The following is a 23,044-nucleotide window of genomic DNA, read 5'->3' as shown; positions in this document are numbered from 1 at the left end:
AGCCTGAAGAACAGGAGCCCCTGGTGGCGCAATGAGTTAAACTCTTGTGCTGGCAGAACTGAAGACTGACAGGTCACATGTTCAAATCCGGGGAGAGCTCCCTCTGTCAGCACCGACTCCCCATGAAGGGACATGAGAGAAGCTCATGTTAAACATCAAAACATCCGGGTGTCCCCTGGACAACATCCCTGCAGACAGCCAATTCTCTCACGCCAGAAGTGACTTGCAGTTTCTCAAGTCGCTCCTGACATGGAAAAAATTTTAAAAGCCTGCAGAAGAGAATGCTGAGAGGAGACATGATGGAGCAGGCTTGTTTCCTCTGCCCTGGAGACTAGGATGCGGAGCAATCACTCCTTGGCAGGGGGTTGGACAGGATGGCTCATGAGGTCTCTTCCGACTCTATGATTTTATGATTCTGTGTTGAGAGAATGGTTCTGCTATTCAGTTCCCACTACAAATGAGATACTTTGTTTGTCTTCAAGCAGATTCTCAATCATCTGAATCTCATGTGATCCCAAGAACAACTCTGGCAAGAATTAAACAGAATTTAAACAGAGAATGGGAGTATTGTTCACTGACCTTCTAACAATGGCAAGGTTGTAAAGGACAACCTGTAGCTATTTTTATGTTTTAAGAGGATACCAGAAGAGATTTATAAATCAATACACTCCAAGTGACAGTAAATAATAAAACAAATTACAGTGCCCTGAAATTATGAATTCCATTCAGCCCTTCATATCCACAGATAGAAAGATTCAACTATTTCACCGATTGAGAATAGATTTTTTTTCCAAAAATGAACCCCACTATTTGAGTAGGATCAACATAGTAATGTTTTAAAATAATTATCTAGTCATAACCAGATCTAGAAGGTGTCTTGAACATCAAAACACAAATAGAAACATAGTACATCATTTCTAAAAACTGTAAACAAGGGACAATCTGTGCCAGCCCTTTATTCCATCTTAATGTTAATCTAGATGCATACAAAGAATAACAGTGAGGCAGTATGGCCAGGGGTTTCAGTATTGAACTATGGCCCCTTCTCCATTGCCATATAATCCAGATTATCAAAGCAGATAACTCACATTATCAGGATTATGTGAGTCTACACTGCCATCTGATCCAGTTCAAAGCAGATAATCTGGATTTTATATGACAGTGTAGAAGGGGCCCAGGTGACCCTGGGAGAGACAAACCCTCTCACCTTTAGAGGCAAAGGCAAAGCCCCTCTGAACAAACCATGCCAAGAAACTGCTGTGGCATTATCTGTCAATATTATCAGCATGCACCCTGACAGTACAAATTGGGTAAGGTGTAACTTGCATTTTAATAGATTTTTTTTAATAAAAAGGGTTAAAAATAAGCCTGGACATATTGTGAATCTTACACAAATTTATAATGCATGAATTTGGGGTTAGCTAAAAACAGAAAACATATTTTGAAGGAAAAAACCCAAACTGAGATACCATTTGCTACAATTGCGATTCCAAGTTATGGTGTTTTCTTTTTCTGTTTCCAGATAAACATAGGGAAGCATTCCTAACTTTTGTGTCTTGTTTCATCAAAAAGAGTGAATTTTGAGGCAATTCTTGTTTTGTTGTTGGGTATTTTGTGTCTGTGTGGCCCTTGATGAGTCCCAGGGACAGGGAAATGCTGTCTGGAGCCACCACAGTTGAACTTATTGTTATTTAACTTCATCAAGTCCATTTTGACTTATGGCAACCCAATGAATGAGAGACTGCCAAGCCATCATATCACCCACAGCTCTGTTCAAGTTTTGCAGACCTGGGGCTGCCGTGACTTCCTTGATTGAATCAATACATCTGTAATGTTGTCTTCCTCATTTCCCACTGCCTTCTACTTTACCAAGTATTGTTTCTTTTCTGTTGATTCATACCCTCTTATGTGTCCAAAATACAACTCTATCTTAAGACTAGTTCAGGTTTGATTTTGTGTGGCAGCCATGTATTCCATTCTATGATATTCACAGAACTCTTCTTCAGCATCACATTGCGAAAGAATTGATTTTCTTCCTATTGGTTTTCCACACGATCCCAATTTCACAGCTCTATATAAAAACTGGAAATTGTCAGCTCTCCACTGTTCATCTTGTTTTTAATTTGCTGATTCCAAACATGGTGCCAGTTTTCCCCTATTGATTCTCGTTTTTGAGATACAAAACACATGTCATACAACAGTTGCCAACTGCTTGCCCGCAGAAAAGCATCATAATCATATTTAAGAAATTAGAGCTCATGTGGCCTATCTAATGCAATGTTCTGAAGCAGCATCCCAGATTACCCCAGAACCAGGCCTAAATACCAAGACACCAAGAATGACTTTTTTGGGGGGGAAGGGGGGCTGTGGTTATTCCAAGTCCTTGCTAATTTTAATTCGTTGCATGGTGCCATCTGCATATCATAAATATCCTCTCATTTTAAAGAAATTTCTATTTTCCTATTCTTGCCCCATAAATTACCTGTGTGATTTAGAATCATTCCAATCAAAGCATCAGTCAAAATATGTCTAACAATTCAACTAGACCTACAACTTGACTGATGTATGGCTTTAGCACAGTGGCTTAAACTGCCAGCTGCAGAAAATCTTGCCAATCAAAAGGTTGGCAAGCCTAGGTTGGGGTGAGCTCCCAACCATCAGTCCAGCTACTGCTCACCTAGCAGTTCAAAACAGTAATGTGTGTAGATAAATAGGTACTGCTTTGGCAGGGAGGTAATAAAAGGTGCTCATGCAGACCTGCCAGCGATTTGATCAGGAGAGCATCTAAAGACAACAAAGCATGGAAGATGCAGCGACAGCACCCCACATGGCTGGAGTTGAGCACAGCCTCCAGATGGAAAAAGATGGGAAGCCTTTATCTCTGTTTATGTACTATCTGACTGTGTTAATTGTATAACAACACTGAATGTTTGCCGTGTAATCTGCCCTGAGTTCCGTCTGGGAGATAGGGCGGAAAATAAATAAAATATATTATTATTATTTGTTGGTCTTTCAATCTATGACCCAGAACAGGGGCGGCTCAACCATTACGCAAAGTAAGCATTCGCAGTATAGTTGATTTTGCCCAGGGGCACTCTTGAGGCGCTCTTGGGGGAAAACAGACCTTGACATATGCGAGTTGTAGTTACTGGGATGTATAGTTCACCTATAATCAAAGAGCATTCTGAACTCCACCAATGATGGAATTGAACCAAATATGGCACACAGAACTCCCACAATGAATAGAAAATATATATTGGTGATTGGTTGGGGGAGGGGGGGGCAAAATACTGTTTGCTTACCATTGAAAATTACCTGGGGCCGCCTCTGACCCAGAGGAAAATATTCTGGACTGGAAATAAATACTTAAAATAATGTCTGGTATTTGTTAGGAAATTTTTAGGAATACATGCGAATGCTGTGACCAGTAAGTATGTACACCTCTTAGATTTCATGTTTTGTTTTTCTCTGCATATACTTACGATAAAGGAAAAGCACATAGATTTGTATGCCTATTTCCTGTTACCTGTGGAGCCACTAATCGGAATGCCTGTTTCCTTCCAGGAGAATGAACAAAGCTTTGCACAGGACACATGTTCCCCTCTCAAACATATATTTGGAGAGGACAGATTGGGTAGGAGAGGAGAGCCCTGGAAACCCCCAGTAATCCTGAATGCATCTACACTGCAAAATTAATGCAGCCTGACACCACTTTAACTGCTGTGGCCCAATGCTATGGAATTTATTTATTTATTTATTATTTAGAGTTTTTATAATCCGGTCTTCTCGACCTCCAAGGAGGGACTCAGGCCGGCTAACAACATAAGATTCAATACAATAAGAAAAACAGTATACATCATCAATATAAAATACATTAAAATACAATTCATACAAATTACAAAAAAGTCAGTTCGTCAGAGTGAATCACAAGGAGTTGTAGTTTAATGAGGCACCAGTCCCTCTGTGGAAGAAAAGGCTAAAGGCCCTGCAACACGACATCTCCTATGATTCTATAGGATTTAGCTATAGCAGCTAAAGTGGTGGTGGATGTATCCCTCCCCCCACACCCTGCTCCCAGTTGTTGCTGCCTGGGAAAAGCTGGATCCCATGGAGATAGAAGAGGTTGCACCAGTTCTACACAATGATCTGCTTGTAGCTCCCACCAAATGCAACAAAGTTTCTCTGAAAATATTAACAAAGTTTTACTGACAATTTGGAAACCAGTGTCTTCAGTGCAAAATTTTCTGTTACATAATCTTGAGAGAACGAAATGTGCCTCTGACATGAGGCAGACCAGCAACTACCGAGCTGCTGCCAAGGGCTTTGTTTGTTCTGCCTTGGCCACATAGCTCACTATTTCTGGACGAGTGGCTGTGTCTGATTGGTCCCCTAAAAAGCACTGGAAGCAACAGATAAAAACTAACTCCTCCCCAGACCCTGCAAAGACTTTTATTTTGTCCTGGCTTTGTCTTTCTGTAGTTTTTTGTCTCTTGTCAACATGGAAACTCACTTTCTTGTTGCCCTACTTAGATTATGTGTCCACTTCTGTGCTCTCCCTTTTTATTTGCTGAGTTACCTAGGAATATGGGGTCCCCTTTGCAAGAAAGCATTCCCTTATTTTATGGATTCCTTCTCTGTCCACTACAACAGCAAGATGTCTGCCAAGAAGAAGGATCTTTTCAACAACCTCTGTGACTTTGCAAGCCCTGCAGGAACACTTAAAATATTGGAGATTGGCACAGGAACTGGGGCCAACTTCGAGTTCTACCCTACAGGATGCAAGATCATATGCACTGACCCTAACCCCAACTTCCAGAAATATCTTGACAAGAACCTGTCTAAGAATCCACATGTGAAGCTAGAGAGTTGCATCGTGGCAGCAGCCGAGGACTTGCACCAAATACCAGATGCTTCAGTGGATGTGGTGGTTTGTACTTTGGTGCTCTGCTCTGTGAAGAACACAGCCAAAGTCCTGAGAGAAGTCCAGCGAGTTCTGCGACCAGTAAGTATCTCACAGAGTGGGGAAAGCACAGCTATAGTCTAAGGTTCCAAAATAGGAATCCCAAAATAGTCATTTTCCAAAATAGAGATTTTCAGTGTGGTTTTAGTGGTTAGGGTGTTGGACTGGGACTTGGGAGATCCAAGAGGTGGTCCCTCCCTTATGATCAGCCAGCCTCACTTTCTAAGAGTTGTATATAGCGGGGAAGAACCCAACAAGGTGCCTGGAGAAAAGGAGGGATATTAGTGGGTGTTGGCCAGCTGTGAATTTGAGGCACTAAACTAAGTCCTATCTTTTGTACTTAGCTGCTTATCACTTTTCTTTTAAACTTTTCAACTTTACAGAAATGATGAGTGCTGAATTCCCCTTGCTCCCACTTTTCTTTCTAAAAGCAATAATGGCTGGGAATGACCCTTTAAGAGCTCTCTTAGATGGGCAAACATACCTATTACAGTGCAATCCTTTTTATACCTATGGTGAAAGAAGCTCAACTGAGTTTAATAGGAAATACTACTCACAGAATTGGAAGAGACCTCAAGGGCCATTCAGTCCAACCCCATTCTGTCATACAGGGGTATACAGTCAAAGCACCCCTGACAGATAGCCACCCAGCCTCTACTTAAAGACTCCCAAACAATGAGGCTCCACTGGACTCCAAGGCAGCCTATCCCACTGCCAAGCAGCTCTTACCATCAGTAAGGTTTAGGTGGCATCTCTTTTCATGCACTTAGCACCTCTACACTAAGAACATGTTTAAGCTTCTTTCCTTCTGTGACTGTGTGTGACATAGCCACTTAAGTTTTAAATGTGCTTATACCATGTTTTGATATGACTAAGATGCACCTCGTTTCCAATTTGGTGTCCCTGTTATAGGGATTATTGGCACGATATGTTCAGAGGGGTTTTGCCTTTGCCTCTGAGGCAGAGAGAGTGTGTCTTACCCTTGTTCACCCATGTTCAAACAGGGATTTGAATTCTGGTCTCCAGATTCATAGTATATCACTTAAAACCACTGCACCACATTGGCTCTCTTGTAATGAATATTTTGCTATAGGTCTCCATTTTTGTGCAGACCTCATTTTTGGTCCCTATAACACAATTTTTACTTATAGAGTTGGTCTTCCGCATTCATGGCTACATGTGTTGGGCAATGTCTTTTTAAAATACTGTTCACCCTCCCTATCCATGGATGTCACATCCATGGATTCAATTATCCACTGCTTGAAAACATTGGTAGGGGGAAACATTGGTATTCCCATTTTATATAGGGGGCATCTTTAATATGCCACTATATATAAAGAGACTTGAGCACCTTTGGATTTTGGAATCCACAAGGTCTCTTGAACCAATAGATGACATGGACCCACTCTTTAAAACCTTTTTCCTTCTTTGTGGAAGTGTGAGTCACCAAAACGAATTCCTTGAGGTTTTTCATTAACTCATTGTGAAACTGGGGGGGAGGGGGGGGGATAGTGGTGATGATCAACATCATCACAATGATGAATCACAATGTTGCAACACTATACAAGCTGTCCCTCTTTTCTGTTTCCTGAAAACAACCTTTGAAAAGTTTAACTGCGGCCAATCTCATTCACTGTTGCTATTCCCTTTCCTATTCTGCAGAGAAATTATCAATTCTTTTTCAAAATCCTGTGAATTTTACTGTAAAGCCAGAAAGGCAATGATTAAGAGGCTAATGGGGTTAGGTGGTCCAGAAACAAAGCTGGTTGGTTGCATTTGGGTTTAGCTGACTGTGCAAATTAATTGGCAGCCAATGAAAATCCTCTGAGAAAAAAGGTGAGCTCCTTCAGCCCTCCTCCCCAACAAGTAAATATTAAACCAGTTGAAAGCCCGTTTTCCATAGTGTGTTCTGCCACATTGTCCAAATATTTCTGATAGCAGAAGATAGTCATAGATGCATTCTGATGTTTCTTGAAAAAGTGACTCACATGTAGTTTTGTAATGAAAATACTTATCAATATGGATTATTATTATTATTATTATTATTATTATTATTATTATTATTATTCCTTCCTATAAAGTGGCCTAAAAATGTTATGCCAAAACATAATGATACCTGTCCTGTTTTGTAAGAATCTACTGGACATTTAGAGCCAAATTTTAGATATTAAGCAGTTGAAGGAATGTTTCATTGAACAAACTGTTCCAATAAATGGCCACTTAACTGGATTTAGTTAAGTATTCCCTTCAGTGATGTTACCGTCAAAGGGTTTTTAATGGGTCTTATTTTAGTTGTGACTTAAGTCATGCTAACTTCAATAAGCCTCCTCTAATTAGGAGTAACACAGAGTTTATCTCTCTGTTATTAATAACTAGCTTTACCTGGCCATGCATTACTGTGGCCCAGTCCAGTTAAATGGAAAAGAAAGAAAAGAGAAAGAGCTGGTTTCTCATATATGTAATTTTATAATTCTTGTGGGTATACAATATTTTATGTTGTTCCATTGTCTGTGAAGTCATAGTAATAATGGTGCAAATAATAAACAATACTGGCCTATACAATCTATATAATAATAATACTAGTGTATATAACAATGATAATAATAGCAGTGATACTGGTCTATATAATAATGATCAGTGTGTTTTGGGAAAACCCTTTCCTTTCCTCCTATTTATCTCTCCCTTCCTACCATTCAATCCTTCCTTCCTTCCTTCTGAACCTCCAGTCTTCCTGGAGGGATGGGCGTGAGGCTATGGAAGCCCACGGCTTGGGCTGGACCTACCTCTTTGCCTGCCTCCTTCCCCCCGCCCTCCCCTGGGCCCATGCCTTGGCCCCACCTGGATTTCCATAACTTCCCCACCACCCTTTTCCTGCTCTTTTTCTCCTGGTTCTACTCAGGAGGGAGGCAGGCAAGCAGATTCGGTGGGGGGAGACCAGGTCATGGATCCCTAATGGCGGCTCTGACCCTAATGGGGTCACTTCACGATGTGTTGCTTGGACATCCAGCAGATGGTGCTGTTTTTGATGCCAAGTATGATTTTACCTGTCACAGGTGTCACATCTGTATAATAGTAGGTATGTGAATACATAAAAACATTCACCTGTTCAACTGCTATGTTGTGTCCAAATTTTGAAGCAATCAATGAAGTGTTTTGGGAGATTTGGGGTCATTCACAAACGGACATTTACATTTTTATTTATATAGATCAGTAGTAACTACTGGCATTTACGTTTTCCTTGGTGGCCATCCCTCATTATAATTTTCTTATATTTTTGTTTCCTGCAAAGGAATCTCCTGTATTGTTAAATGTTCATAAGAAGAAACTGTCATCAGTTTAGGACCTTTCTTTAAACAACCAAATATTCTCCAGCAATGACAGAAGAGAGGATCTGTCTTTAGCAATTGCTGATGTAATCTCGGGTCCTTCCAGGGTGCTGTAGCCCCCAATTGGTCCAATGAAACAGTGTGGAGTTGAAGGCAGGGATAGGAATCGATTTGTTCAGCACAGGCTAGAGTGAACACTAGGAGACAGTAATTCCCTAATCCAGCATGGCTTCCATGTACAAGCATGGGCACTAAATAGAGATTTACAGACATTTGGAAACATGAGATGATTGGTGCAGTGACAGGGTCTGCTATCTTATTGGTTCAAAAGTTCATGCATTTACATTTGGTGGTTTGTGCAAATTAGGATCCACAATCCCACTGCTTTAAAGGTGCACTCATTTATAGTTTGTGATTTGTGCATAATATGAAATTGTTGGAAATGACAACCTTCTTCAAGGCTTCTCTAATAATGTTTATGATCCTGTTGCTTACTGTTTCCTGTATGTATGTTCTGGAATTCAGCTTCCTTTACTCTATGGTTTCTGAGAAGTTATAAAAAGAGCTGTGTGTTAACTATATCCTGACTCTTTTTATTACTTTTGTGAGTTGGATTTTACATCTTTTTCTTTTGTTGTGCTATATAAGGGTCTGGAGAACAAGTCCTATGAGGAGCGGCTTAAAGAGCAGGGCATGCAGAAGAGAAGGCTGAGGGGAGACATAATGTCCATGTATAAATATGTGAGAGGGAGTCATAGGGAGGAGGGAGCAAGCTTGTTTTCTGCTGCCCTGGAGACTAGGACATGGAATAATGGCTTCAAACTACAGGAAAGGAGATTCTACCTGAACATTAGGAAGAACTTATTAACTGTGAGAGCTGTTCAGCAGTGGAACTCTCTGCACGGGGTGCGGTGGAGGCTCCTTCTTTGGAGGTTTTTAAACAGAGGGTGGATGGCCATCTGTCTAAGGTGCTTTGAATGTGATTTTCCTGTTTCTTGGCAGGGGATTGGAGTAGATGGCCCACAAGGTCTCTTCCAACTCTAGGTAAAGGTAAAGTCCAGTTGTGTCCAACTCTGGGGTGTGGTGCTCATCTCAATTTCTAAGCTGAAGAGCCGGCGTTGTCCATAGACACCTCCAAGATCATGTGACCAGCATGACTGCATGGAGTGCTGATGCCTTCCTGCCACAGCGGTACCTATTAATCTATTCACATTTGTATGTTTTCGAACTGCTAGGCTGCTAGAAGCTGGGGCTGACAGCAGAAGCTCACACTGCTCCACAGATTCGATCCTGCAACCTTTCGGTCAACAAGCTCAGCGGTTTAACTCACTGCACCACCGGGGGCTCCCAACTCTATGACTCTATAATTTTATGATATAAGATTAGCAGCAGTGTGAAGAACTGACATGCAGCAATCGCAATAATAGCCTTATTTTAACAAAATAATTTCTAAGTAAGCTTATCCAAAGAACATAAAAAAGGATAATGCATTTTATTCTGTTTTTTTTTTCCAGGGAGGTGCTTTCCACTTCATGGAGCATGTCCTCGCTTCTCCTTCCACCTGGATGTTCTTCTGGCAGCAAATCCTTGATGCAGCTTGGGATGTTTTCTTTGATGGATGCTGTTTAACCAGAGAAACCGGAAAGGAGTTGGAAAAAGCTGGGTTTTCAGAGCTGAAGCTACGCTATATTGACGCCCCTTTAAATTGGAATCCGGCTAAACCACATATTATAGGCTATGCTGTAAAGTGATTATAAAATCTGTTCGGTGAGTTCAAATAGTAAACAAGCGGAATCAGATACTTGACAATTCTCTCATACTTGGCACATATCATGTTTGCAAAACTTAGGATTGAGATGAAATTCTTTCTCAAGCCTTTATTAAAATCGAGACTCTCATATCTATCCATCTATCTATCTATCTATCTGCTGGAAAAGAGTATTTATTACTGGATACTCTAATGCCATTCCCTCATTCATGAAACTGCTAGTACTACATTATTTAATTATGAAATGGAATATGATAGTGATGGCCATTGTCAGAAGGCAAACACAAAGTTCGCAAACCGTTCATGTCTTGTGATGCTGAAGCTTAAGCGGGATAGCTTTGTTTTTCTGGCAATGTGTTCCTGTTGACTTTTGCTCTTTTGCTGTGTTTCCATCAACTGGGGTCCAAGACGAAGAAAAAAGAGAGAAAGGCAATGTGTATATATCTGCAGGAGGGAACATTGTGCTAATTGTTGGGAAGGGGGGTTAATTGGCATAGAGTAACTTTTAATTGTGCTTATATGCAACATACATACTAATTCTTTTTCATGCAGTTCGATTAAACTGTAAATCTTTTTGATAAATAAAATGTACTTTGAGGCTTTTATTACGTGTTTTAATTCTTATACTTCATGTTCTCGGTGTTATCTTATCTTATGGTGAATTGTCCTGTTGATTTTATGCTAGTTATATGTTGTTGATTGAGTTTTGGTTTATATATGTAAGGCATTGAATTCTGCTGTTATTTTTGTGTAAACCACTTTGAGTCCCCCATACGTCCCCTCCAGGGTGGGAAAAGCATATAAATACTGTAAATAAACAAATATGCTATCATAAAAATAAGGTGAAGGTTTAGTTTTTGAGTCTTGCAGTTATTAAATGGATATGTTACATGTCTTTGTGATTGTAGGCCCATTTGGGACATGTATTTTGCCAACCTAGAAATGCCCTTGATTTGTGGGGACTGACCTACCTGTGTGGGAGTTGTAGTTCACCCTGCATCCAGAGAGCGCTCTGATTCTCACCAATGGACCACACTTAGCACTCAGAACCCCCATGACCAACAGAACATACTGGAAGGGTTTGGGAGGGTGGATGGGAACTGACCCACCCGCATGGGAGTTGTAGTTCACCCTGCATCCAGAGGGACTCTGATTCTTACCAATGGACCACACTTAGCATACAGAACCCCCATGACCAACAGAACATAGTGGAGGGGTTTGTGGGGGACGGAACAACTGACCCACCTGTATGGGAGTTATAGTTCACCCTGCATCCAGAAAGCATTTTGAAGCCCACCAATGACAGATCTGCACCAAACTTGGCACACAGACCCAACATGGCCAACTGTGCATACAGGCGGGGTTTGGGGAGTGATTGACCTTTGCATATGGGAATTGTAGTTCCCCCGCACCCACTGAACCCGAGCGATATTGCATCTAGATTAAACCTAGAGCACAAACAATGCCATTTTCAAATAATCCTGGCATCGCCAGGTCCATCGCCTGGCTAATATTAATATGTTCCTAGTTTGCATTATTTCCTGTTTAATTGTGTAGCCCTCACTTTGAAAGTAGTTGTGCTCCAGAAACTTTGTTCCTGTGCCCACAAACGACGGTATGTTAAACTGGTGGAGACTCTACAAGGGTTAAGGTAAAGGTAGTCCCCTGACATTAAGTCCAGTTGTATCCGACTCTGGGGCTTGGGGCATCTCCATTTCTAAGCCGAAGAGCCAGCGTTGTCCGTAGACACCTCCAAGGTCACGTGGCCGGCATGACTGCATGGAGCGCCGTTACCTTCCCGCCGGAGCGGTACCTATTGATCTACTCACATTTGCATGTTTTCTACAAGGGTTAGGGTTGAATAATTGAGACATTAGAATCCCTCCTGCAAAGACAAAGTAAAAACAAACCTTTCCATGAGTTTATGATAGAGCAATTAGCAAATGATTTATAACTTAGGAACAAAAAAAATCATAATCCAGGAGAGGAGGTGATTCTTTTCACAAATCTCCTCATTATGCATATGCAAATCTCTCGAAATCCAGATCCCTTCTTGTTCCAAGGCAGTCCTCCCAATCATTGGTCCTTGGGGATTGCTGGCAGCTTGCGGAACCAGCGAGTCACGTGACTGTGTGACGTCACTTCAGACGAAGCCAGGGAAGAAAGTCCGGGCAGCCGCCATTTTCGTTTTCCCTCTGGGCGGAAGATGGGGCCAGGCCTTCTCCCGGCGCTCTTGGTGCTGCTGCTCGTGCTGCTGAGGGGAGAGGAGGCGTCGCCCAGGAGGAGCCCGGCCTCGCAGTCCCTCGTTGGGGGTGAGCCATGGTTTGCCTTCCCATCCCGTTGCCTAGCGATGGCTCGCCGAGGAAGGGAGTCGTTTTCTCTTGAGGCCAAGCGAGGCACGCGCAAGCCCTGTGGCGCTACGCTGTGAGGGCGTTGTGGTTGGGCTTTTGGTTACCATGGCAACGTCCTGGGGCATGCTGGGAGTTGTAGTTCGGTGAGGCTAACGTCAGACGGCTGCAGGACAAGACTAGCGCTTACAGGGCTGGTAGGCCGCATTCTTTGGGGCCACTCGGTGTGGATTACAGCACTTGGCCCTAAGGCAATGTTTCTCAACCTTCCGAATGCCCTTAATACAGTTCCTCATGTTGTGGTGACCCCCAACCACAAAATTATTTTCGTTGCTATTACATAACTTTAATTTTGATACTGTTATTATGAATGATAAATAGAGGGAGAAAACGTGGAGGCCGTGACAGACTTTGTATTTCTAGGTGCAAAGATTACTGCAGACGCAGACCGCAGCCAGGAAATCAGAAGACACTTACTTCTTGGGAGGAGAGCAATGACCAATCTTGATAAAATAGTGAAGAGCAGAGACATCACACTGGCAACAAAGATCCGCATAGTCAAAGCACCTATGGATGTGAGAGCTGGACCATAAGGAAGGCTGAGTGAAGGAAGGTAGATGCTTTTGAACTGTGGTGCTGGAGGAAAGTGCTGAGAGTGCCTTGGACCGCCAGAAGATCCAACCAGACCATACTTCAGGAAATAAAGCCCGACTGCTCATTGGAGGGAAGGATAGTAGAGGCAAAAATGAAGTATTTTGGCCACATCATGAGAAGGAAACCTTAGGGAAGACAATGATGCTGGGGAAAATGGAAGGAAAAGGGAAGACGGGCCGACCAAGGGCAATATGGTTGGATCTCATCCTTGAAGTGACTGGATTGACCTTGAAGGAGCTGGGGGTGGTGACGGCCGACATGGAGCTCTGGCGTTGGCTGGTCCATGGGGTCACAAAGAGTCGGAAACGACTCAACGAATGAACAAAAACAACAAATGAATCGTAATGTAAATATCTGATATACAGGATGTATTTTCATTCACTGGACCAAATTTGGCACAAATACTCAATAAATGTGAACGCTGGTGAAGTTTGGGGGAAATAGACTTGACATTTGGGAGTTGTAGTTGCTGGGATTTATAGTTCACCTACAATCAAAGAGCATTCTGAATTCCACCAACGATGGAATTGAACCAAACTTAGCACACAGAACTTCCATGACCAACAAAAAATACTGGATGGGTTTGGTGGGCATTGAGTTTGAATTTTGGAGTTGTAGTTCACCTACATCCAGAGAGCACTGTGGACTCAAACAATGGTGGATCTGGACCAAACACGGCACAAATACTCAATATGCCCAAATGTGAACAGTGGTGGAGTTTCGGGAAAATAGAACTTGGCATTTGGGAGTGGTAGTTGCTGGGATTTATAGTTCACCTATGATCAAAGAGCATTCTGAATTCCATCAACAATGAAATTGCACCAAACTTGGCACACTACCTAAATGGACAACATTGAATGCTGGGGGGGGGGGGGGGGCTGTTTTTGAATTCTGGGAGTTGTAGTTCACCAACACCAAAAAGGAAGTGCAGGACCGATGGAGAGATCTTCAGCCTTCTCTGCCAAAAAGGTTCCAAAGACTATCAAAAATATGTGTTTTCTGATGGTCTTTGGCAACCCCTCTGAACCCCCCCCCCTTGCGACCGACCCCTCCAGGGGTTCCGACCCCCAGATTGAGAAACACTGCCCTAGGGTTTCAACACGGTGGAAGCCAAGATCCCTACTAACCACGACAAATGCTGCCTCTGTGATGTGGCCTCAAGTGGGTTTCCATGTCATTTCTTCCCACTTTTTCCCATTGAAAAGTCAACATGGAGGTTGACCCTTCAGGTCAGCAGCAGCTGCACTTTCAATACAGGCAGTACCCATCTTACGAACAAGATAGGTTCTTTAGGTTTGTTCTTAAGTTGAATTTGTATGTAAGTCGGAACAGGTACTTTTAAGAAGTGTGACTCCAGGCAACTATTATTATTATAAATAATAATTATTATAGATTTAATAATTGTAATTTTATTTCTTACCCTCACACCTTGAGGTAAGTTACAAAACAATTAAAACACATAAACAGAGCAAAAACACCAGAAATACATACACCAAAATGTACTTCCATAAAAGTTACATACCAAAATATATCTCTGTGAAATACATATTAAAACAGAGATTAAACAAAGGACAGGTTGCAGGTTCGAATCTGGGGAGAGCATGGATGAGCTCCCTCTATCAGCTCCAGATCCTCATGTGGGGACATGAGGGAAGCCTCCCATAAGGATGGTAAAGCATCAAACATCCGGGCATCCCCTGGGCGACCTCCTTGCAGACAGCCAATTCTCTCGTACCAGAAGTGACTTGCAGTTTCTCAAGCTACTCCTGACACCGGGGGGGGGGGGGGGGAGGATATGCATTAAATTCATCTTTATGTTTAAAGATTGGATAGGCATGCTGTAAGAGAGAGGTCTTAAGTGTTATCTTAAATTCCGAGAGTGGATTTAGCTGTCGGAGCTGTACTGGCAGGCCATTCCACAGCCTTAGGGCAGCTGATGAAAAGGTCCTCTGGGCGGTGGTTGCCAGTCGGGTTCTGGGTGGTTGGAGCAGATGCCCCCAGGAGACCGAAGTGTGTGGGGCGGATTGTATGGGGAAAAGGCAATCCTTTAGGTAATCTGGACCCAAACCATGTATGGCTTTAAAGGTCAAAACCAACACCTTGTACTTTGCCCGGAAACTAATTGGCAGCCAGTGGAGTGACTTTAGGATCGGTGTAATATACTCGCTCCTAGATGTTCCTGTAACCAATCTGGCAACCATATTTAGAACAAGTTGGAGTCTTTGAACTTGGTACCTGTTCAGAAGATTTTTCCTCACTTTCTCTCCCTATGAAATTTGGATTTTGGAATTTGGCTTGTTACGGAAACAAGGATCGGTAATAAAGCTTTAATTAAGACACGCTTTCCGCATGAAAACTTCCAGATATGAATTTCCCTTCCGAGGGGCAAATTCCTCTCACTTCCTGTTGTCTCACCCCCCGTACTTAACTATGAATAATTTGTGTCAGATGTTTGTAACTTGGGTACTGCCTGCACACCATTAGAGAGTTGTTTTTAAAGGATTGCCACGTTAATTCATGACTCAGAAAGGCCAGTAAATACTTTTTGTAGTTTTTTAAAACAGCAGCTGGTGGTTCTGAATTTCAGTTCAACATTCAGCCTTGTTTTGTCTCTGGAACATGATGACTTAGAATCAGATCAGCTTAAAGTGACTGCGCTGCTTCAAATATGTTTGAATGTTAGCACTTTTATGGATTACTTACAAAGACTGCATCTCATCGGTGTCACTCTTTTGATTTCTAGCATGTGGAAGAAGGCCTGCTGTTAGTGAGTTAGCAACCGGAAGTCGCATAATAGGTGGACGTGATGCCCCACGTGGGGCGTGGCCATGGCAAGTTAGTCTTCAGATTTACCACATTCATGTAGGATATCACCATGTTTGTGGTGGATCTTTAATAAGTCACAACTTGGTCCTGACAGCAGCACATTGCATTAGAAAGAATAGGTTTGTATCACTTTTAAATCTTCCTATCACTCTTAAATCCGAGGCACATGTTTTCATTCAAAGACTTAATTTTGAAATATGCATCTGTGTACTTAGCATGTAAGTACCCATGCAGGTCCCATTTCCCCCTCACCCCTTCATTTATCCTGCAGACACATAGCAGATTGCACAAATTCAGGTCTATTGCCTGAAAACTATGTTGTGGAATTTGAACAGCTGTTCTTGAATTTCTATACCTGGCCAAGTATGAATATTGCTATTAAATCATACCGTGAAATAATAAATTGTATTTCACTACAATTTTCATGACAATCAACTTTAGTCACAAGAAGAATGATTAGAAAGTTTTCAAGAGCAGTTGTTCTCTGATTACACTACTTAACATCAATCAAAGGATAAGTCAGGCATGGGCCAACATTGGCCTTCCAGGTGTTTTGCACTTTAGCTCCCAGAAATCCCAGCCACCTTTCCAGGTGATAGGAATTGTAAGAGTTAAAAGCCAAAACACCTGGAAGGGCTAGGGTTGCCCATACCTGGGATTAGTAGTGTAATCAGAGAACAGTTGCTTTCCATTGCTGTAAATCAAGCTCCTCCAAGATGAGTAAAACTGAAGGAAGATGAGAGGTAGTGGAGGAAGTAGGTGTTCAGAGAAATTTGAGAAAGACTCTTGGGATACTAAAGAGATAAAAGTGATCAAAGATAGAGAGATGGCAACAGAAGTAGTACAGAAACAAATATCTGGAAGAGAGTAGTATTAAGGGCTGTAAGAAGGGTTAAGGGACACAAGTTATGATGGGAGTATAGGAAGCAATGAGATCCAAGGACAAGGAAGATGATATAAAGAAACAACCATATCATCTTGACTTCTATTTATATTGCTCATCATCATATTTGTGTTCTTTATAAATTCTTTTGTTGGGCTTCTTGCAAGGCTTAAATAATGTCAGTAGCATTGTGTTATGTACGAGTAAACTGTTTAAACCTGGGGTTCTGTTCATTAGAATTTTGGCATACAGTAATTCAGAGTGTGCTTTATGATCAGTCTGTAACTGTACAAGAATATGTGCTGTTGAGTCCTTATATTAGAGGATATGGTGTTTTACTTATTGTAGCAGGTTACCATATTCCTACAAAACAGTCCAGCACTTTCAGACAAATTGATATTTTCAGACTTCAGAGAAACTAAGGCCCTTTCTATACTCCCATATAATCCAGATTGTCAAAGCACATAATCCACATTATCATCTTTGAAATGGATTATGTAAATCTAAACTGCCATATAATTCAAATCAGATAATCTGGGTTTTATATGGCAGTGTAGAAGGGACTTTATGGAAGACTGAAGTTAAGATTGTAAAACTATACCCAATCAGTTACGTTTATGTATTTGAGTCTCTATAAAAAGAAAGTAAGAAAAATTGCATCTGATCAATATTATTTTTATACACTCATTGATAGGAACTCTGGTAGCATCCATTCTCTTTTATATTCACAGTAGCAATTCTTTAGGATTTATTGACCTTACAGAAGATCCCTGTTTTATCCTAGGGACCCAGAGATGTGGACAGCTGTGATTGGCTTGCATCATCTTTATAAAGATGATTCTTACACTGTAAAACACCAAGTCAAAGATATTTTGATCCATTCAGATTTTGAACTTGCAACCAATAACAATGATGTTGCCTTGATCATACTAACCAAGTCTGTCAAGTATAATGCCTACATTCAGCCTGTCTGCCTACCTAAGACTTCTCCTGTTCTCACTGATGAGACCCCATGTTACATCAGTGGATGGGGAAACACAAAGGAGAATGGTAAATCTTTTATTTTTCACTTTCATATATTGGTATCATAGAATTAATGATCAAAAATGAAAATAATTCCTCCTTGAATTCAGTGTAATGTGGCCTGATTAGGATTGTTTTCTAAGAAAACTTAGTTGCTGTATATATATTGGGAGCTGCCTCATAAACAGTGTTAAGAAAAAGAAAACAGATTTGTCAGTAAATGAGTAGGGAGTTTAAAGCTAAATAATATAAAGCATAACATTATTATCTTTAAGCCCTTGAAATATTTTTAAAAACTTCCTAGTCAACAAAGAAAATTAACTATATTAAAATACTGGTGATCACAGTGTCAAAATAAAAACTTGGCTGTCCTCCATGATTGATAGGTGGAGAGATGAACAAATAACTAGATTTGGCTTCTGTGCTTCCAGCAAACATTACACATAGATCTCCATGGTTCAGACTAAAACCTTTTTTTAAAAAAAAAAAAAAACGTTGGCAGTACAAACAATTATAACATATGTCTAGCTCTTTCTGTATTATTTAAGAGTTATATTTGAAATTGAGTCCACTTTCATTATTCCCACATGAAAAGGTGAATAAAATTATTTATTTAAAATATTTATATTCTGCCCACCTCACCCCACAGGGGACACAGGACGTAGCACAACATATAAATGGCTATAAATATACATAGATGCTAAAATTAGTTATCATGGCGTTAAAATCCACTGTTTAAACCATCTGAAGTAACCCACATTGAATCAAATCAGCAGGATTGCTGCCTTATTGCACTGTCTCAAAAGCTTGGTCCCACAGCCAAGTTTTTACCATCTTTCTGAAGGACAGGAGGGAGGGGGCTGATCTAATCTCACCAGGAAGGAAGTTCCATAGCTGAAGGGCAATCACTGAGAAGGCCTTCTCTCTCTCTCTCTCTCTCTCTCTCTCTCTCTCTCTCTCTCTCTCTCTCTCTCTCGTCCCCGCCAGACGAGAACAATGGAACAAGGGGCTTGAAATATTGTTGCTGTGCATTGTTAACATTATTATTAAACAGTCTACATGCATATCTACATCATGCAGGTAGTGAGTCTTAGCTTAATTCCAAAGTATATAAGTTTATTGGCTAGAGCAGAATGTTTGTCATACTTTCTGCCTTTACTCTCTAGCAGTACATCAAATTTTTCTTCAAAAGTTTAGAAATCTTACTTAGTGGAAGACATACACATTTGCAGTTGAGATTATCAAGTATTGTTTATTATTAATCACTTGCCATGGCCTCTGAGTATCATATACAGGTTTTGTATCTGCAAAGGATCTCACTTAACAGACATTCCAAAATTGAATGGTATGGCTGGGATCCTATCCCATCCTAAAGTATATGTGTATTACTCAGGTGTATTGCTTATTCATGAAATGATTATGCAACCTTGGTTAGTTTTTAACTGCCATATTGGTGATATCATAGGGAGCATTCTTTGCCACATTGGTCACTGGGCTTTCTTACCTTGTCTTTCTCTGTTTGTTTTCATTTACCAGCATTTCACACATTGCAATTTTGTTCCTCCATTACAGTCTTCACTTCCTCAGTTTATGTCTATAAATATGCATCGTGCTAATAGATTGCCATCTCCCATACACTTGCTGTGCCTGAATAGACACGCTGAAAATAGCATGGCTGAGTTGTCAGCATCTCTCCCTCTCTCTACCTCTTTGATCACAATGGTGGTGAAAAGAAATTGAGTGGAGGCCGCATCTTGGACTACCATTTTGGTCAGGCTCTTCTTAAATTATTCAGATTTTGAATGCTCCTATACAAAGCTTTGAGCAAGCACAAGGTTCACGAGCATGAATACATGCATGCCCCTTTCACAACAACAGCTTATTGAATTCCTGACATAACTTCTAAACCTCCCATCTCCAAAATGCCAGCAGAATTCTTAAGCCTTATTTTGACAGCTAAACTATAGCTAGCATATTGCATGTGGACTTGCCTTAGAAGAAATGTTGTAGCACATGACTTTCGAATGCCTGTTTTCCACACCCGTTTATACAAGACATTAAATAAAAAGAAACAGCTTTGTCGTATGTTTTTACTACAGGTGTAGGTGAACATATATTACAAGAAGCTCAGGTTGATATTATTCCACTAAGAATTTGTAACAAGCTTGATTGGTATGCAGGAACAATATCACTGAAAATGATTTGTGCTGGTTCTGCAAGTGGAAAGATTGATAGCTGCCAGGTAAAACTGAGATAATCCCATTTTCAAAACATCCTTTCATGTGATTTTGGTTACACGTTGTTAATTAACAGTAGGTCAAAAGCTGTGAATTTGTTTGGGGATGATTGTTAGAACTGTCATAGCAAAATTCATGAAATACCACAGTTTTGTTTTGTTTTATCATCAGCCTTTTTTGTAAGAATGCTTGATGTGCCCAAGGCACTACACAAATTAAATACATAAAGTTCCAGCTTCCAAGATCTAAAGTGAGTGGGTAGATGAAAGGAGAAAGAAGGTGCAGAAAAGGAGGAATACGTACTATGAAATTATATTCCTGCTGAAATTGAAAATCCATCACCACAATTTTAAAAAATTGTAACCGCACATATGAGTGGGCTAGAGAAAAGGCAGGCAGCCTGTTTAGAAAACATGGCTATAGTTCTTTCCTTTAAGAAGTGGGTTATTATATTTCCACTTAAGACAGGGGTGTCAGATTATGTTCACCGAGGGGCATATCAGCCTTGGGATTGCCTTCAAAGCTCCGGCTGTAATTGTAAGACTATATATAAGTAACTATTTTGCCCTGGCACTGAAAGCTTTGCAGACCACATAAAATGATGTGGCAGGCCAGATTTGGCCCGCAGGCCTTGCATTTGACACGTGTGATTAAAAGAGATCACTTGGAAAAACAGGGTGGTTCCTTATGTGTATAATGGTTTCATGATAGCGGAAACTGAGTGGATCTTAACATTCTTTGAACTGACTTTTAGACTAAATTTAATATGTTAGGGCAATATCTAATTGCAAAAGTATGCATAAATACATTTTGAGAATGATTTATTTGCTATCTAACTAAAGATTATCCAATTCAGGATGCCCACATTGTTCTATAGTTCCAAACAATGCTTAAAGTGTATTATTTATTTTTCATATTCCAGGGTGACAGTGGTGGTCCTCTGGTGTGCTATTTTCCAAATGCCACCAGGTATTATCAGGTAGGAATTACCAGCGCTGGCATTGGCTGTGGCAGGCCAAAATATCCAGGACTATATGTACGTACAGCAAACTACAGAAGTTGGATAGATTCACAACTACTTAACAAAGCCATTAGTGTGGGCATACAATTTGTCCTGTTTTTTCTGATACCTGGGAGGATGTTGTTACATACTGTTCTATGAAGAAGCAAAATATCATTTTCTTGCACTTGGGGCATCATGTATTTTCTTCTTGCAAATACTGACAAAAGTAATTAAGTTGAATTGTGTCCCACTGAAACTGATATCTCAAGTTAGTTCTGGCTTCCTTGAGTCCCACTGATTTCAGTAATAACGATATGCTTTAATCCAACTCGTTTTTAATACACAATTTTCTGCTATTTTATGACAGCAAAATATTCAGATACTTAATTTGTAATTTAAAATTGAAAACTCAAAAGATTCTTTGCAATTATCTTGTAATCTTTTACCCATAAACCCTCTATATAACACACAACAAAAATTATTGGTGTGTGAGTTTTTAGGCCGGTTCCTGGGGTTATTTGGGGAGCAGACTCAGAAAATGGTATTGGAAAGACCACATTAGGTCTAGTTTCTTAGAAATGGTTATCAAGATTCACTATGGGCAAGCAGATGGCAAGTGGTATATGGCATATGTTCTGTATCGCAAACAGCCAATAGGGGAGAACCGGTGCCATTTTTTGAATCAGCAAATATGCCCAGAAACAGGACTAACATTTCAGGCACCAAAATGTGTGTTGGACAGTGATTATTATCATTCTCCAAAATGGGCTAAACTTGCAGAGGTGTCAAACCTGTTGGCCCTTCAGATGTTTCAGACTCCCAGAAGTCCTAGCCAGCTTATCCAATAGTCAGGAATTCTGGGAGCTGAACTCCAAAACACCTGGAGGGTCACAAGTTTGACAGCACTGGCACTAAAAGAATATACACTGAAAATCATTTATTGTAGAACACATTTTCTCCCCTAAGGTGAGTATTCAAAGCACTCCTTTCTTACATATGTATTTCTGCATTTAAAAAGCAACATGCATTGGAGATACTAATGCCATGCTTTTTTACAATATTTAAGAAATCATACTGAACTGGATGTTCATAAAAACATATGCAAATAAAACACATGGATTTAAATATGTTTGGAATTCTCTCCAATTTTTTTACTTAAAAAGTAACCATATTGGAAGGAAATTAATTCATCTTGAGCCGTAAGTACATCCACAGTATTGCAAGGATTGGCACTGTACTAAAAAGTTTGATTTTTATAAATTATTTTTTCTCTTGTTGCTTTTAAAGCAAATGAAACACATATTTTATTTTTCCAAAACAGTAAATTTTGTAAATCTAAAAAACGTGTGAAGCAAGTTAAATTCTGTCATGGATTTCTTGGGCCACTGGACCCTTGCAGGAGTGAGAAGGCATCACTAGAAAAAAGACAATTAATACTTGTTAAAATCAAGGGCAGTTAGTGAAAAATTGCATTTCAGATTGATAGAGTCCATCAAAGAAGCCAGAGCCACTCAATCTGTAAGACACCAGTCAGGCTCTTCATTACAGAGTGATCTGGAAATCTGTCATTCATGGTTGCCTTTAATTAAATTCATTTTAACAAGAACTGCAACTTTTGGATCCCATCCACACCCTAAAGTAAAGGGCTTAGTAGAAATATATCTCATTTAACAATATCAATGAATTCCTGGGTTTTACTTCTTTAATGGAAACTTTGGCACTAGAGGCAGAACATGGAAAGATCAAGGACAGGCTGCTCCTCCACAAAAAAGAGTTCAATATGTTTTAGCAAACTTTTTATTTTACACGTGAAATGACACAAGCAAGTCAAGTAAGCCTTGCACGACTAAATAAAACGTGAATCTTCTAGATACCATCTGAAAGCATTTTCTAAAACGGACCCTGAAAGTCTGTTTTTTCAGTTCTGCTCCAGGATCCATGAAAGGCTAAGGTTGAAAGAAAAAGGTAAGATAGAAAGGAGGAGTTTCTTTGTCACAGGCTTGTACTGAGTGGACT

The 23,044-nt window shown here is 40.5% G+C and overlaps 2 protein-coding genes across 2 annotated transcripts; both read left to right on the top strand.

Annotated features, from left to right (window-relative positions):
- Window positions 1-4,383: 4,383 nt before the first annotated feature.
- LOC132768275 (thiol S-methyltransferase TMT1A-like) lies at window positions 4,384-10,895 on the top strand. Its single transcript, XM_060764007.2, has 2 exons — window positions 4,384-5,002; window positions 9,801-10,895. Exons 1-2 carry the CDS (start codon window positions 4,499-4,501, stop codon window positions 10,035-10,037), a joined length of 741 nt encoding a protein of 246 aa, XP_060619990.2. The 5' UTR covers window positions 4,384-4,498; the 3' UTR covers window positions 10,038-10,895.
- A 1,324-nt stretch (window positions 10,896-12,219) lies between these two features.
- On the top strand, window positions 12,220-22,055 carry LOC132766597 (transmembrane protease serine 12-like). Its single transcript, XM_067463926.1, has 5 exons — window positions 12,220-12,366; window positions 15,800-16,001; window positions 17,550-17,815; window positions 19,888-20,030; window positions 20,948-22,055. Exons 1-5 carry the CDS (start codon window positions 12,261-12,263, stop codon window positions 21,185-21,187), a joined length of 957 nt encoding a protein of 318 aa, XP_067320027.1. The 5' UTR covers window positions 12,220-12,260; the 3' UTR covers window positions 21,188-22,055.
- Window positions 22,056-23,044: the final 989 nt, after the last annotated feature.

Source organism: Anolis sagrei, chromosome 2 (genome assembly GCF_037176765.1).
Source record: "Anolis sagrei isolate rAnoSag1 chromosome 2, rAnoSag1.mat, whole genome shotgun sequence".
Lineage (NCBI taxonomy): Eukaryota > Metazoa > Chordata > Lepidosauria > Squamata > Dactyloidae > Anolis > Anolis sagrei.
This window is presented reverse-complemented; position numbering and strand designations above follow the sequence as displayed.